The sequence below is a fragment of the Garra rufa genome, chromosome 1, assembly GCF_049309525.1.
Source record: "Garra rufa chromosome 1, GarRuf1.0, whole genome shotgun sequence".
Lineage (NCBI taxonomy): Eukaryota > Metazoa > Chordata > Actinopteri > Cypriniformes > Cyprinidae > Garra > Garra rufa.
In genome coordinates this window covers 35,971,410-35,988,058 of record NC_133361.1, presented here as the reverse complement: position 1 = coordinate 35,988,058, position 16,649 = coordinate 35,971,410, and the positions used below count along the sequence as shown (strand labels likewise).

Here is a 16,649-nt window from a genome sequence, read left to right as displayed (position 1 = left end):
GATGTATTATGACCATCATAAATGCAATCATAATAGATGAATCTGCGGAAAAACCAGCAATGATTCCACAGAAACACAAAACTCTGTTTTATGACTAGCTGAGGATCAGCGGTGCATTTCATCAGTGTCAGTAAGCGAGCCGATGGAGCTCTCAGTGCTAATTCTTACTGCCGATTCTTTTAAAGCACTCCTAAGAATCAACCTCTGACAGGAGATTGATGTCTAAAAGGGGAGATCGTGCTGACAGTGATTTGCGAAGACAAAGTGTCTGGACGGCATTTCTAGTGGCATAAGCAACAATGAACTTTATGCAAATGAGCAGTGGCACAATAAATACAGCAACTACTGTACCACGGTATGGAGTATGAATGCCTACTACAAACCAATAACACAACGGCTAAAGGTTTAATTAGTGAGAGCAGGCTATAGTTGTCAACAAATGTAGACAGTCTCCGTGATACTTTTTTTTAACCTTCAACGTCAAACAACACTAAGAAAATGGTTTTCATGCAAACATCCTACTGATTGTTCTCACAAAAGCTACAAGCCCTTTATTTATTGTGGAAACAATGACAGTGGAATAACTCTTTGAACTCAATTTAGACAAATGCATCTGCCAAGAACATGCAGTTCTGACCAGATCAAAAATGGATCCAAAAACTTTTTACCATAAAGTTTAATTTGATCCATTATTACAGTAAAGCTTTTTCTAAAGTCTGTGCATGGTGAGATAAGACGAGAAGGTCAAATGAAAAAAAAAAATCTAGAATTTTAATGGAAAATCTGACTGTATTTAAAAAATATTCATTGCCTTTTTTAAGCCATGTGGACTCATCAAATGGAAAAGCTTGGGAAAATGTGTTTTTATCCCCGCTGCTTGATAGTGATGTGATACATGACATCATCATGAATCCATTAGAAAATTCATTACCACTAAAAGAGAACAGGCAAAGAAAACAGTTCAGAGTTGAGACCTTTGCCATGCGCGTGACTAATTTAACACAAAGTGCGAGTTATGATTTATTAAAAGCAGGCCTGAGTGGAGAGAATTAATTCACGGACTAGATTGGATTGAAATAACTTGGAGCTACACTGGGAGGAAGATTAATGTCATGGGAGGGGACGTCCATTTCCTCAAGAGACCGGGGTCTGTGGCTGAGACAAATGCCTGACTCCACTGGCCCCCTCTGGGAAAGTGTGATCTGGTGAGCAGCAAACGGTTTATTTATGAGAAAAATCATAAAAATTAAAAGATCCTACAGTTGGGAGTTGGGGAAAGCATGGACGACACTCCTGGAGAAAGTGTGGGAGACTATTTTGACAGTATGTCAGAAAAATATTATGCTCCATGAACAGGCTCACCTGTTCTGAATCTTTCACAGCATAACTTAATATTTGGTGCTTCTCCTGTAATGCAATATGGCAGACTCATCTTCACCATTTTTTCTTTTGCACTACCCTGGTGAAAATCCAGCTAAAACCAGCCTAGGCTGGTTGGCTGGTTTTAGCTGGTCAACCAGCCTGGTTTTAGCTAGTCATAGCTGGAAGGCAGCCTGGTTTTAGAGGGGTTTTGTCCACTTTTCCAGCCTGGCCAGGCTGTTCAGGCTGGTCTTAGCTGGTCAGGCTGGGAAACCACCAGCTAAAACCAGCCTGACCAGCCTGGGAGACCAGCTAAAACCAGCCACTTCCAGCTTAAACCAGCTAAGACCAGCCAACCAGCCTAGGCTGGTATTAGCTGTTTTTTTCAGCAGGGTAGGCAGATGCGCAAAGTAAATTTAGGCATCACAACATTATACTGTGAATACGATTTTTAAATGTCTGTTTGAAAGAAGTCTCTTATGCATATAATATTACTGCAATGTAAAATAACTCTTCTATTTGACTATATTTTAAAATAATCTCTTTAATGATTATATAGAGTGTTTTCACTGAAGGCACTGAACTTAAACAATGCCACTGAACCGAACGTAACTTGCATATTTAGCTAATTACTGCTGCTGAAAATGGTCAGTTATTGTCATATTTTGGGCTGTACTAACTGGTTCGAACCAGGAAAAAAGAGTTGGAGTACTATAGACTGCCAAAAGTTACAACAAATCAAGTAGAAGAGTGCAAAAAACTGTCTGAGGAACAAAAGGCATTTGTGGTTGGCCAAAGTGAGCCAGGATTTTGAGAGCAATTTTCCAGAGCAGATTTCCAGTCAGGTAGGTGAAATATTAGGCTAATATCTCAAATAATAATAATCTTTACCACCTATTAACTTTAGTTTGTCAAAATATTGTGGTCTTTCCTGCTTACCAAGTTCTTCGCTATATGATTAAGCAGCTTCCACACGATTTTTCCGTGTTTAAACAGCGTAAATTAGCAGAAAAACGTATTCGGTCATACATTAACCGTGCAATCCATGCTGTTGTTTACATCTGAGTATCGCCAGTATGGCCGCGCATCTTGGTAACTGATCAAATTGTGACGTAAGTGCAAACCCTCTATATACAAGGCCACAGGTCAAGCTAAATCTTACAATCACAATAAAACATTAGCTTGAATGTCTGCCAAGGAAAACGATATCTTTGTTGTACTATCCTTTAATTTGTTAAAGATGATTTCCGATGACAGCGCTGCTCATTGCATTTGTTGGCTGTGTCTTACAAGGTGTTGTTAAAAGTAAAAATAACATCCTTGTTTATAACCCTGTTGAAGTCTCTTTCAATATAAAAGTCTGCTGACTCACTCATAAAAACAGTCTCTTGTCGCAATCTAATGGTGGAACAATGTAACTAAAATCACAGTCACGAACACACACACACCATTTCCCAATACTAAATACTACTATTATTTATATAAAATAACAACAGCTATCACAAAAGTTGCTAGGAAGTTCAGTCAAAAGTACAAAGGCAGCACTCTGATATACAGCACTAAATTTGATCTGGAAAAATTAATAGATTAATGAGACCAAAGACTGGCCATTAGATTTACCCAAAACAAATTGCATCTTATGTTTAACCACTATAGAGACATCAGAGCCAATGGAAAATTGAGGTAAGGCTGCTCTCGGCAGGTTCATGAGCGCTGAACGGCTGCTGACGCTCCGGAGCTCACATCTCATCTACATCTAACAAACAGCATATTTCAAGTCTAAACAAGTACGTTCTCATCTAAAAAAAACTTTTAAAATTAAAAAAAAAACATTCTACGACACAAGAACAGTATTATTTATAAAATTACAGTGGATTTGGGCATCTGCCATGACACTCACTGTGAAAAACACCGCAAGTGGAGTGATACAAGCAGTGAAACCGTTGGAGTTCTGATATCACTAGAATATCGTACTTCAGATTCAAGGTCCAGAAAGAACTGTTCTATAAACATATATGATATGGTAGCAATTTATCATGCATCCCTATTTTGTGCACATTTCCTCCCTAATTGTAATGGCTGCTACACCCCTGTGAGTACATTATCCAGCCAGATCCCCTCCTGCACACTCCAGACGGGAACTTTAATCATGCCTGAGACTGTAAGGATCAGATGGATTCAGGTTTGCTGGATATGTGATCTGCTCATCTGTTGTAGCCCAGCAGACATGGCCTTCAGACACAGACATCTGCACTCTTTCTCAGCAGGCAGCCACAATTCCCCACACAGCTGCCTGTCGGTCAGCATCTGGATATGAAGATAGTCAATATCACTCCAGATTTTTTATTTTCAGTAACATGGGATTTACTGAAGCACTCTTAGTCACTCACTCATTAAATCTGTTTATTTGCGGTAAGGATTATGATGAATGACTGCGGCAGTGGCCTTCATTAGAAATGTATACCACTAAGAATGTGCATGCGTGTTCATGTACGCTTTTTAACGGTTTAGTAGTGACTGAGGTGAGGTGATGAGATGGAATATATTTCAGAGGTACTTGAGTATCCATTAAAAACTAATATATTGTTAAAAAAAATAGAGGTTGCATTTTATGCAATTTCTCAAAATTGAGTTTCAATTCCGTTTCAATTTTCAGGTGTTGTTCTTTAGCACTGCAGCAAATGTGAAATGACAAAACACAGTCCACTATCCAGCCTCTCTCTCTGTCCACCCACCTCCACTATACCCACGACTCCATTGTGTGAGGTTACATAACAGCTGTCAGCCTTCATCCCCTGTTTCTCTTCACACCTCTCATTGAGGTTCACGATAGCACAAGGTTTTATAGACTTTAAAACTGTACACGGGCGTTTTTCAAACTTTTAGAACACCAATTTGTTGATTTTTTTATGTATGAATACTACGGGTTTATCATCAAAACCGCAATTATACACTTAAGGCTATTATAACGAAACGTAAACAGATTTAATGTGCACCGTCCTGGGGAGTCTGATCAAAGTGATAGTGATAAGCGCATTTATGCATACCAGAGTACTTCAGGAGCACGCTGGGAGGAATCAGCAACAGTTAATGTGCTTAAGAATTCTGTCGCCCCCTCTACCTTCAGGATTATGTGGGTCAGGTCTTCAGATTAAGGTCATGTGTTGTAAACGCTCCAGGGGACCAAGGCAAAAACAGGACAATGGGTGGCTGACATTCTCTCAGTGAACTATTGTTGTATTATACATACTGATACAGATAACTGATACCACTATTTTTTTAACTAGTAAAACTTTAGTCTTTATGGTCACATGGTCCCTCAGAAATCATTCTAATATGCTGATTTGCTGTTTAAGAAACATTTTGTATTATTATTATCAATATTTAAAACACTTGAGTACATTTTTGTCAGGATTCTTTGATGAATAGAAAGATCCAAAGATCAGCATTTATCTAAAATAAAAAGCTTTTGTAACATTATACACTATACCATTCCAAAGCTTGGAGTCGGTATAATTTAGAGAAGAGGGGTATAGAAATGAATAGAAATTAATACATTTATTTAGCAAAAATGCTTTAAAAAATTGATCAAAAGTGATAATAAAGACATTTATAATGTTACAAAAGATAAACGCTGATGATTACTGATCTGTCCTATCACAATAAAACAAACAAATCTGTAAAAAAAGAAAAATGAACATAATAAACGTGAAAAAAATTATAATTTGATGTATGGAAAAAGAAATATTGGTAGCGATTATGGGAAGTTTATGATTTTTATATTAATTCATTTTTTTCTTTAGTAACAGTGATTTTCTGCATAGTCTAAATAATCTAAAAGATACATATAAATCTTTTAAATATAATCAAAATAGAAAACAGTTATTTTAAATAGCAAAAATATTTCAAAATTGTACTGTTTTTGCTGTACTTTGGATCAAATAAAAGCAGGCTTGGTGAGCAGAAGAGACTTTAAGAAGAGACTACCTGACTGGTAGTGTGGTAATGCTACAGTTAATGCATCATGAAATAAAGGATAACAAAACTATAAATGAACAATACTCTCAAAACCTTTATTAATCCTGTTTAATGTTCATTTCAGCATATACTAATTAATCTGAAGTAGCATCAATTAACATTAATGCATTATGAATGAACATGAATTAACAATGAACAACAGTAGTTTAACATTAATCTAGATGAATAAATGCTGTAAAAAATGTGGTTCATTGATAGTTTATGATATATATTGCATTAATTAATAACAAATTGTGCCTCACTGTAAACATTCCACATAATAATTAAAATAAAGAACACTGTTGATGTTTACTTTTGAAAGCATATTTTGAATATTACACTAGATAAGAATAAGAAATCTTATCCAGCTCTTAGCATTTTGATGTCCTTCAGAGATTTTTTATTTATTTATTTGTGGTTGTCAAAAGCTACTTCGACTCAAGGGCAACTAAACTATTTCACCACTCAATATAGTACTTACACAAATATTTTTTTTTATCTAATCCAATGCATGAACTTCATAATATATAGTTTGAACACAAGCAAATCAGGACATTTTTATTAGAGTTGCAAAACGATTAGTCACGATTAATCGATTTAAAATAAGTTTAATTAGCATTAATACAATTATTTTATGTTTGCATACTATATGTGACCCTGGAAAATAAAACCAGTGTTAAGTAGCATGGGTATGTAGCAATAGCCAAAAATACATTGTATGGGTCAAAAATATTTCTTGTATGCCAAAAATCATCAGGATATTAAGTAAAGATCATGTTCAATGAAGATATTCTGTACATTTCCTATCGATAATGTTTCATATTTTAATTTTGATTAGTAATATGCATTGCTAAGAACTTCATTTGGACAACTTTAAAGGCAATTTTCTCAATATTTAGATTTTCTGGTCCAGGGTCACATGTGTGTGTACTGTGTATATTTATTATGTATATATAAATACAAACACAGGAAATATATATTTTGAGGAAAAGTATGTCAGCTTTAGATGTAAAATGTTTAAATATTTATATATAATAAGTGTTAAACAAATACATACAAATGTTAAAATATTTACATATGTTTGTGTATCTATATATCAATAAATATACACAGTACACACACATATAGTATGAATCGACTGAATCGATTATTCGTGACTAATCATTTTGCAGCTCTAATTTTTATAATAATGTGTCACTTAATGATAACTTATGATGCCATATGGCTTAATTTCTGAAACAATACCAAAAATCTTTACTACGAACACAAAGCTTTCAAACTTAAAGGAATAGTTCACCTCCAGAATAAAATTTGCTGATAATTTACTCACCCCATGTCATCCAAGATGTTCATGTCTTTCTTTTTTCAGTCAAAAAGAAAGGTTTTTGAGGAAAACATTTCAGGATTTTTCTCTATATAGTGGATTTCATTGTGGATCAACGGGTTGAAGGTCTAAATTGCAATTTCACTGCAGATTTTGTAGTTAATAATTCAAATAATTTTTAAAAAATGACCAATCGTTTCACTAGATAAAACCCTTATTCCTCGGCTGGGATTGTGGAGAGCCTTTTGAAGCTGCATTGAAACTGCAATTTGGACCTTCAACACATTGAAATCCATTATATGGAGAAAAATCCTGAAATGTTTTCCTTAAACACCTTCATTTCCTTTCAACAGAAGAAAGAAAGACATGATCTTGGATGACATAGGGGTGAGTAAATTATCAGGGCATTTTTATTCTGGAAGTGAACTAATCCTTTAACCAGTTGTCTCACTATTCCTGCATTGATTTTAGGAAATTAGGATTTCATTATTCTTTTTCATTTAACCATGAAAAGAGAAAACATCATGGAGGAGTACTAACTGAACTCTGATTTTGTTATATAATCTCCGCACATTTAAAAGATCATGTCGTATCATGTCAACCACCCACATTCCATTTACACTTGTCCTGGATGGTCACACAGATGTCAAATATCTCCATGGATACCCGCTGTAGAGGATTTCCAACCACCCGGCTAACCCGTTGAGCTCTGAGCTTGTAAATATGCAGGAGGGAAAAAAAAAAATCTTCCCACCACATCCTACCAATTTAAACAGTATCATTACTTTGGTGAGCTGAATGTCATCCATCAATCCAGCGCTTCGCCCCTGCAGCATTCATTTCCTCACCAGATTTATTTCACTCCAAAACTCCAGAATCGAGCCGGCAGAGGAAAGCAGAGCGAGCGAGGCCTACAACGATCAGAGTTTTTTCTCCTTAGGGACCCCATATGTTTCGACTGCTAAAATAGCTCGGCTCTAATTGCTGCTGGGATATGTGAACAGGTTGTAGAGGTGGAGAACGGATAACCCATCCCGTCATGTCTTCATCAGTATGTCGAGTCACGCTCTGCAATGTTCCACTCGCTTCATTCTAATGAAACTAATCAGCAATTTACCGCAATAAGATATACTGTATTCCAGATGGTCTTTCTGTTGGCTTCTGCAGCGAACGCTCACCGAAAAGGTGGAGAATGTGCTGAATACGTGGAAAATGCTGTGCAGATATCGTCTGGAAACACTCTTTCCAATTCACCCTCCCTCTGGGCTCATATACACACTTACACCTCAGTATGCAGACCTCAGTACTGCAGATAAATGGACAGAAAAACAGGTTCACCCCCATTGAGAAGCAAACGCCTTACACCTCAGTGTGAGACATCTGCAAGTGTGAGAGCCGTGCTCACCGCTAAAATCCCCTAGAGGTGGCCAAACATCCAATGAGATGTGAAAGTTTCGTTGTGTCAGGGTAACTGATGTCTTTCCACTATGTCTTATTTCTGCTTCCCTTGCTTTTCCTCCCAGCACTCTTTCCTCCTCTCTTTCTCGCTCTCTGCGACTCACTTAAAGCCATCTGCACTGTAATTCAATCATCACACTAAGCAGTGGAAGTAATGATTACTTGGATTAGCTACAGGGCTCCAAGCCACTGTCTTAATATTGACTGGCAGTGGCTGCAAATATGAGCTCGGCAAGCAGCTTCGTTTCATGTTTGGGGGATGTTTTCTGATGTTTTCTGGACTCCCCTGTTCATACTGCCAATATTTTACAAGATACATGCATGCCATTTTAAGACAGACAGATAGATAGATAGATAGATAGATAACAACCAAGGAACAACAACAAAACAAACCAGCAAATAGTACACAAACGCAATTGCATAATTTATTAATGCCACATTGCATGCTGGGAACATAAGCAGCAGCACAGGACACCAAACTATTACAATTAATCTTTAAATGTGTTATTGAGAAATGGAAGATTACTATAATGCAAACATATAATGATTGTAATTCTACAGCACAATGATGCTATGTTATTTTCTTCTCCTGTTCACTAAGTGGTCATTTAATTGCAATGAAATTAAATGCTGTACCAATGTAAATGTACTAATAGCAGCCGGAAATGCACTCTAAATTGATACTAAAATGTTTACAAATGTATAAAGGAACCCCTATCCGTCATCATCTGCCAACATTTAATGTTTAAGAATATATACCAAAATCAGTGGTGTGCGGTGGTGCTCTGAAAAGAGGAAGCAAAGTCTTGAAAGTGTTTTTTTTTAATCAAATATAAAATTCATGTCCCAGTTGCAGTTTCTTGGTTAAATAAACATTACTTAAAGTATGCAAAAAATGTGTTTTTAAGCATTTTACATTTATTCCAGAATAACAACACTCCACTTTTTGAAATAGGCTCATTCTCCAACTCCCCCCGAGTTAATAAGTTGAGTTTTGCAGTTTTGAAATCTATTCAGCCGTTCTCCTGTTCTGGTGATATCACTTTATGCATTGCAGTCTTCCCATTAATGCCATTATATTGTTCATTCAGACTGATTCACAAACACAGAACGCACACAAACACAAGAGGCAGGATTTATCGCATGAATCAGTCACATCCGATCATAACCAGTCATATCACGATGGAGGCATTGCCTCCTCTCACGTGAACATTTGTTCTTAGTTACCCCCCACCAAACTCATTGCACACTTTAGGGGGTTTGTTAAAACTCAATGGGCTCCTGCTGTAATTTTTTGGACCTTTTTTAATGTTATATTTTCTAATGTTGCCTTTGTTGGTCTTGCAACCAGCCACTTGGTTGTTCAAAGCTACAGTCAACAGTATCTTAAACAAATAAGATAGGGTTTTATCATAATAGGATTTCTGTACAAAACAAACACAGGTACTGCGTTTCAGTCAATTGACCAAAACTTTGTTACAGAGCCCAGACAACATCCAGCCCAACCAATCACTGTCAAACAGGAGACTGCAGTTGCTGTGACTGGAACTAATTGGCTTCTGGGTAGCTTTGTGTTTCCAATACAGAGGTGGAGCTCTACATAAAAGCCAACCAACACTTTCACAAAGGCGTATCACTCTCTGTTTGAAGAAGCTGATTCGTTGTTTTTTTGTGTAAAATGCATTAACTTGTCTGTAAAGTTCTACTGCGTTTCACATGTGTGATCCTGGACCACAAAACCAGTCTTAAGTAGCATGGGTATATTTGTAGCAATAGCCAAAAATACATTGTATGGGTTAAAATTATTTATTTTTCTTTTATGCCAAAAATCATTGGGATATTAAGTAAAGATCATGTTCCATATAGATATTACGTACATTTCCTACTGTAAATACATCAAAACTTAATTTTTGGTTAGTTATATGCATTGCTAAGAACTTCATTTGGACAACTTTCCAGATTTTCAAATAGTTGTATCTCAGCCAAATATTGTCCTATCCTAACAAACCATACATCAATTGAAAGCTAATTTATCCAGCTTTCTCTGGTGTATTAATCTCAATTTTGCAAAATTCACACCTATGATTGGTTTTGTGGTCCAGGGTCACATATGAACTCAACACAGGCAGACACTTATATTCTTTATAATACATGAGAAATTGCTTACAATAACCAACCATGACCTGAAAGGTCCAAGATTATATCACCATAATACTCCAAGATTATATCACCATCAGTGTTTTTCCTACAGAGCAGCTTCACACATATTCAGTGCCAATAAGCTGTCATAGTTTACAGCATAAATCTACGTGTTGCTTCGGTGGCACGAAGCCAAGCGAAGAAGCTCACTGGCAGCTCGTTCCTCTCTCTCCTATTGTGAAAGTGCAATGATGTGGATGCACCTCATGCTCGTTCACCCCATCATTACAGGGGGCAGTGTTTAGCCGAGCAGGAGTGTGCTGCTGCCACACTGGCGAACGGGCAGAGGGGGAAAGGAGACGAGTGCCGAGACAGAGCCTGGTGCTCAGAGGAGCGTCGTGACGGTCGTGGCTCTCCGCCTTGAGCCCCTGGGGTTATTCTAATCCGAACACGCTCGACGCAGACAGGCATGTAAGACAAAGAAGTCTCAGTCGAGCTGTTGTGAGATGCTGTTGATAATGTCACAGATGTGGTTGAGGAGACCTCAGTTTGTGGTATTCAAAGCAGAACATCAATGAGAAGAAGCTCAATCCAGGATATAAAATGTTCACACTTGCTTTTCTGAAACCATGTAACTGCTAAGCAAATCAGGGTCTCACTAGGGAATTGTTGTTCTCACCATGTGAGGTGGGTGATTTTTTTTTTCATTTCTCGATTACAAAAATATTTCATTTTCTGCCTCTTAATATACATTTTTTTCCAAAACAAGCTCATTGATGTTCATATAACTCTCACACACAAATAACATTCATTAACATCTGAAATGCCCCTTTACAGAAAAAGTTGCACATTGCAAATCAAGTGAATATCTAAAAATATATCATTGATTCAAGCAGATGTGATGCTCATCACCATCAGTTGTGTTCCACAATCACATGACAGTCAGGAGCATCACAATATCCAACGTTGGGAACCCCAGCAAAAACAGACCAGCTCAGTCCAGTATTTCCATACTGATCTGGACCACCAAAACCAAGATGTTCACCAAGATGACTGACCTTGATGGTAAAGCTAATTAAGAAGCTTGATGTGAACATCAGGAACCAAAACAACATATTTTAGTCTTTTCAACAGCTTGAGTGAAATCCTAAACATCTCTAGCCATAATTAAGGGGTTGGGCAAGTGTTTTCCTTCTCATCTGGAAGTAGATCCAACTACTCACGATCTCTTTTGCCTCTATCAGCCAGAACAACATGGCAAGCAATAATTTAACGTTAAATGCCTTCTTTAATCAAGCAAAACCTACTTGCTTTCCCAGGTTTGGGCCTCTGCAGGAGCTTCTGCACCGTCATCAGGTCCTCAGTCTTCACCGCTTGAAGTAATTCCTGATCTTTCCCCATCGTTATTTATTTTACATCCAAAGCATCCTCTGAATGTGTGTGTAGTGTTGCCCGGAGAGCTCCTCTGCGGATCCTCCCTCTTGCGATGGAGCTGCAGGGCGCGATGATGATGATGATGATGATGCACACTGGCGGAAGGATGCTCGAATACTATAGAGCTGGTGCAGCTGGCTCCTATGAATCACAGATGTTTTTATTCCGATGTCGAGAAGATAATATTAGCACCGCCGTGACGGACGTGCGATTAACGCATCGGTGATGGATCGGATCTTCAGTCTGCGATGTGATGGCCAAAGCTGAACAGTCTGTTCTAGAAAACCATCATCAGATAAATTAGCTCGAATCACGTTTTAGTGGCGTGAGCGGAGTCGCTCCGATGCATTCTAATATGCAAAATCAATGTTTCTTTAAATTTCCCAGAGCGCTTTTTCCTGGGATCCGTAAGGCTGTGCTGAAGACGTATCAGTCGGCGGTGCCATCGCTCCGTAGTACTCGCACCGTTATTTTCTGCGCTGCGATGGGTCCACACAAGGAGCGTGCAATGTGCATTTCCCCAGCCTCGGATTGGGCTGACATTGCTGTGGTAAATGGCTCCGCTTCATCCAGAGGGCGGTCCCAAAGTGTAGGAACACCCCCCTATTCCAGTGCTGACAGCCACATGCTACGGGACTAAATTCATGCACCGCTGTATCATAACACATGCTGCTGAAAACAGCCTTGTCCTGTAGCTGGCACTAGAAACTTTAGAATGATTTTGTTTTGCACCCACCGGCCAAAAGTGGATTACATCACTAGGACAGAAACATAACTCACCAGCATGAGCACTATATGGAAATCCGTTTAACTTTAGTCTTTGAAACTAAATATTTTTTTAATGCTACTAGTAATTATTTTTACTTAGTAAACAATCCACTAATCAATAGTAGCCTATGTAATGAATTTTCAAATAGTCATTACATGTGCATAAGGCAAATAACAAATGTGATCCTGGACCACAAAACCAGTCTAAAGTAGCACTGGTTAAGTAGGTATATTTGTAGCAATACATTGTATAGGTCAAAATGATCGATTTTCTTTAATGACAAAAATCATTACGATATTAAGTAAAGTTCAGATTCCATGAAGATATTTTGTAAATTTCCTACCGCAAATATATCAAAACTTAATTTTTGATTAGTAATATGCATTGCTAAGAACTTCATTTGGACAACTTTAAAAGCGATTTATTATTTAAATCTCAATACTTTTTTCACCTTTAGATTGCAGATTTTCAAATAGTTGTATTTTGGCCAAAAATTATCTTATTTTAACAAACCAAACGTCAATGGAAATATTATTTATTCAGCTTATAAATCTCAATTTACGGTTTTGTGGTCCAGGGTCACAAATGTCATAAATGTTATACTAACAACAATAGATAATAGTCTCATAAATACCTGCATAAAACAAGTTAAATAATAATAATAATATTTAATTATTATGCAATGCAAAACTAGCCTATTAGTGATTAATTAAACAGCATCTATTGGATTAGGTAGTATCTAATGAATGTTTGTTAACACTTTACAATAAGGTTCCATTAGTTAATTTATTAACTAACATGAATGAACAATGAACAACACATTTATTGCAGTATTTATTTATCTTTGTTAATGAAAATACAGTCATTCATTGTTAGTTCATGTTAATTAACAGTGCAATAACTAACGTTAACAAGCACAACTTTGATTTTAGTAATGCTTTAGTAGCCTACATGCTGAAATGAACATAAACTAACATTAATAAATGCTGTAGAAGTAAGCTGGTCTTTTTTCATGTTAGCTAAACGAGTTAACTAAAGGAACCCTATTTCAAAGTGTTACCTATAAATACTACACTCTAATAAATAGACATTGAATAATTTAGTTCATATTAAATATATTACACACCATTAGAAATCATTAAAATGTATTAGTCACTATTGGATTACTTGCTTGTTTAAAAAAACTACTTGCATCAAAATACTAGTTAGTCTAAATAATTTTTGGTAACACTTTACAATAAGGTGTCATTTGTTAACATTAGTTAATGTATTAACTAACATGAGTAAACAATAAATAATATGTTTATTACACTTTTTATTAATCTTTGCTTCTGTTAGTTAAAAATTGTTGTTTGCTCATGTTAATTTACAGTGCATCAACTAATGTTAACAAACACAACGTAGTTCACTAATGAACCTTATTGCAAAGTGTTACCAATTTTTCCAGTTTATTTCCACAGATGCTGGAAGGTAAATTTCCTAGAGTAAGATTGAGCATTTCAGACGGGTCTCTTGTTTCGTCTAGGATCCTACTGATTTATGACATCTTTCTTGGTTTGTACAAGTTTTACAAAATAAAAAAGGCATAAAACAACACTCGCAGTTTTGTTTTTCTTACCTCTCAAATCCAGCAAAAGCTGTCAGTTCTTCAGTCTGAAGGAGCCTGAAGATTACAAAGTAGGGTACAAAAAGAGCTTGGCATGAAGCCTACAAAACAAAACTGTTCCTTGAATGCCTGCTCAGAGCTATTGTCTTAACTACATGGGGATTCTTACAGAGTCTTATATCCAAGTCAAAGCACAATGACCCTCTTTCAAAGCAGAATCTGTCATGTCGTATTCACAGCTATGAACACTACATTTACCACCTCTGAAAAAAACAAACAAAAAAACATGGAGACATTTCTCAAAATAGCTTCATCTTTTATGTTCCCAAAAGCAAAAGTCAAAAATGTAATGTAAGAGAGAGGACAACTGTTGGTTTTGTTGTCATTTTATTACGTAAAAACACTGTTTGAGAAAAAACTTAACAAGTGCATATGTTTCATTTTCAAAAGTGAACTCTCAAAACCCTTTGTAGCTCCGATCTGAATTAGTCTGATCTATGTAGTAGTAATCAATTAGTGATATGAAAAACATTAAACGTAGATGATGACAAACTAATAATATGCCACTTGTGTTTTAACTCATTGATTCGTCCTAGTCATCACCATCATTAACACACCTGCACATCCTTCATCCAGACATTACTGACCCTGTACAACATCTGTTGACTGTGATTCAGCGCCATCCAGTGTTACATAATAGAATATCCGTTCTAAGATGCCATATCACACTTGCAGACCTCTAGTGTTCACTTCGTACATTACAAATCAGCTGTCAATTTTTTTTTAGCAGAGAGAATGCAGTGAATGGGTGGAGACGGGCCTCTTGTGGCTACCACCCTTTCATAAGACACTGTATTCAACTTGAATGAAATGTGAGAATATCATATTTCATGTAGTCTCACCCACTCTCCTGAGAGTTCTGAAAGCTTTTAGGAGTCATACATTTTTTTCAGCAAGATTTTAAATAACATTAAATAAGTCATTGAGCACTTAATTTCTATAATCTTGTGCAATAAATATCTGAACATATAATAAAGGGTTAAATGATAAAATATGTTTAGGAGGGGCTCAAGGATGAGGCTCAACTCAAGCTCCAATTTACCCCCTATGAGATTACTAAATGGATGAAGATAGCTTCTGTATATAGGGCAGAATATCTTAAAGGAGTGAGGATGGAGGCAGGGAGGAAGAGAAATGCCAGAAGGACTGTTGCTAAAGTGAGGCAAGCAGCAGCTTATATCTAAAGGTTGATTAGAAGATTAGATAAGCGGCTCCTTCTGAACTTTATAAGAATTTAATTTGGAGGCAAACATAGTAATAGAAGGGTTTTGTATTTCTACAAGCACTTTGGCATTGCAAAGTTATTCCAGGCATTAAAATTTCATATAATAACACACCATACATTTAATGAGTCATCGCAAAATAACACTGTATATGGTTATGCATTATTGGCTTTCATTGCCCACACAAAGCAGCAAACCTCTGCTGCTACAAAACTGCTCAACAGCGAAAACATGTTCCATCAGCACAGTAAATGCATACCCTGATGGTAGCCAACTTACTTTACTCTAACATTAAACAGCCACTGAAAACCTCATATGAATTATTAATTATTATTCACATAGCCTACAAGCCAACCATGTTGACTTACTCTCGTTTCACGTCAGGTAGGCTAGACAGTAGAGTGTTTTCACATCACGTCATCAATCGGCCATATTGGCGGCAGAGAACGTAAACAATGCCATTGAACCGAATGGAAATTACAAAGATTACTGCTGCCGAAAATAGTCAGTTATTGTCATGTTTTTCTAATCTGGAAACCGGGAAAACATTTGGAGTACTGTAGACTGCCAAAAGTTATAACAAATCAAGGAGAAGAGTGCAAAAAGCTGTCTGAGGAACAAAAGGCATTTGTGCTTGGCCAAACTGAACCAAGTGAGAATCTTGACAACATTCACGTTTGTTCTCATTTCCAGTCAGGTAGGTGAAATATTAGGCTAATATCTTAATTAATAGCTCGTACGTATCTTTACCACCTATTAGCTTTAGTTTGTCAAACTAATGTGCTCTTTCCTGCTGACTAAGTCCTTCTATACATGATTTAGCAACTTCCACACATTATTTCAGTGGTTTAGACAGCATAAATTAGCAGAAAATGTATTCAGTAGTACATTAACGGTGCAGTTCATGATGTTGTTTACATCCGAGTATATCTCCAGTATGGCTGCGAACTGACCAAATCATGACTTAAGTGCAAACCCTGTGTAATGAAATCTTATATTTTTAATATATTAAATATATAAATAATATGTTAAACATTGTTTTAAAATGGTAGGTTTGCGTACGAAACTCTAGATAGTATATTTAGGCACTATAATCTCTGTAGATAAAAAGTCTACTTTCATATTTCACAGCAAGTTTAGTATTCCGCATTGTGCCAAAATAAGTTGTAAATGTTCGTTCTGTAAGTCTTGGGATTTGATACCGTTCATAATTAGTAAATATCTGCAAGGTAACAGCTATCATTTTGTGCTTAACACAAA

General features: G+C 36.6%; 1 protein-coding gene across 1 annotated transcript in view; it reads right to left on the bottom strand.

Moving 5' to 3' along the window:
- The window catches only part of caskin1 (CASK interacting protein 1), a 121,511-nt gene extending 109,813 nt beyond the window's left edge, over window positions 1-11,698 (bottom strand). Inside the window, exon 1 of the mRNA XM_073839460.1 lies at window positions 11,605-11,698. Within this exon, the coding sequence (XP_073695561.1) occupies window positions 11,605-11,698 (94 nt within the window). The remainder of the gene's footprint in view (window positions 1-11,604) is intronic.
- Between the last annotated feature and the right edge of the window lie 4,951 nt (window positions 11,699-16,649).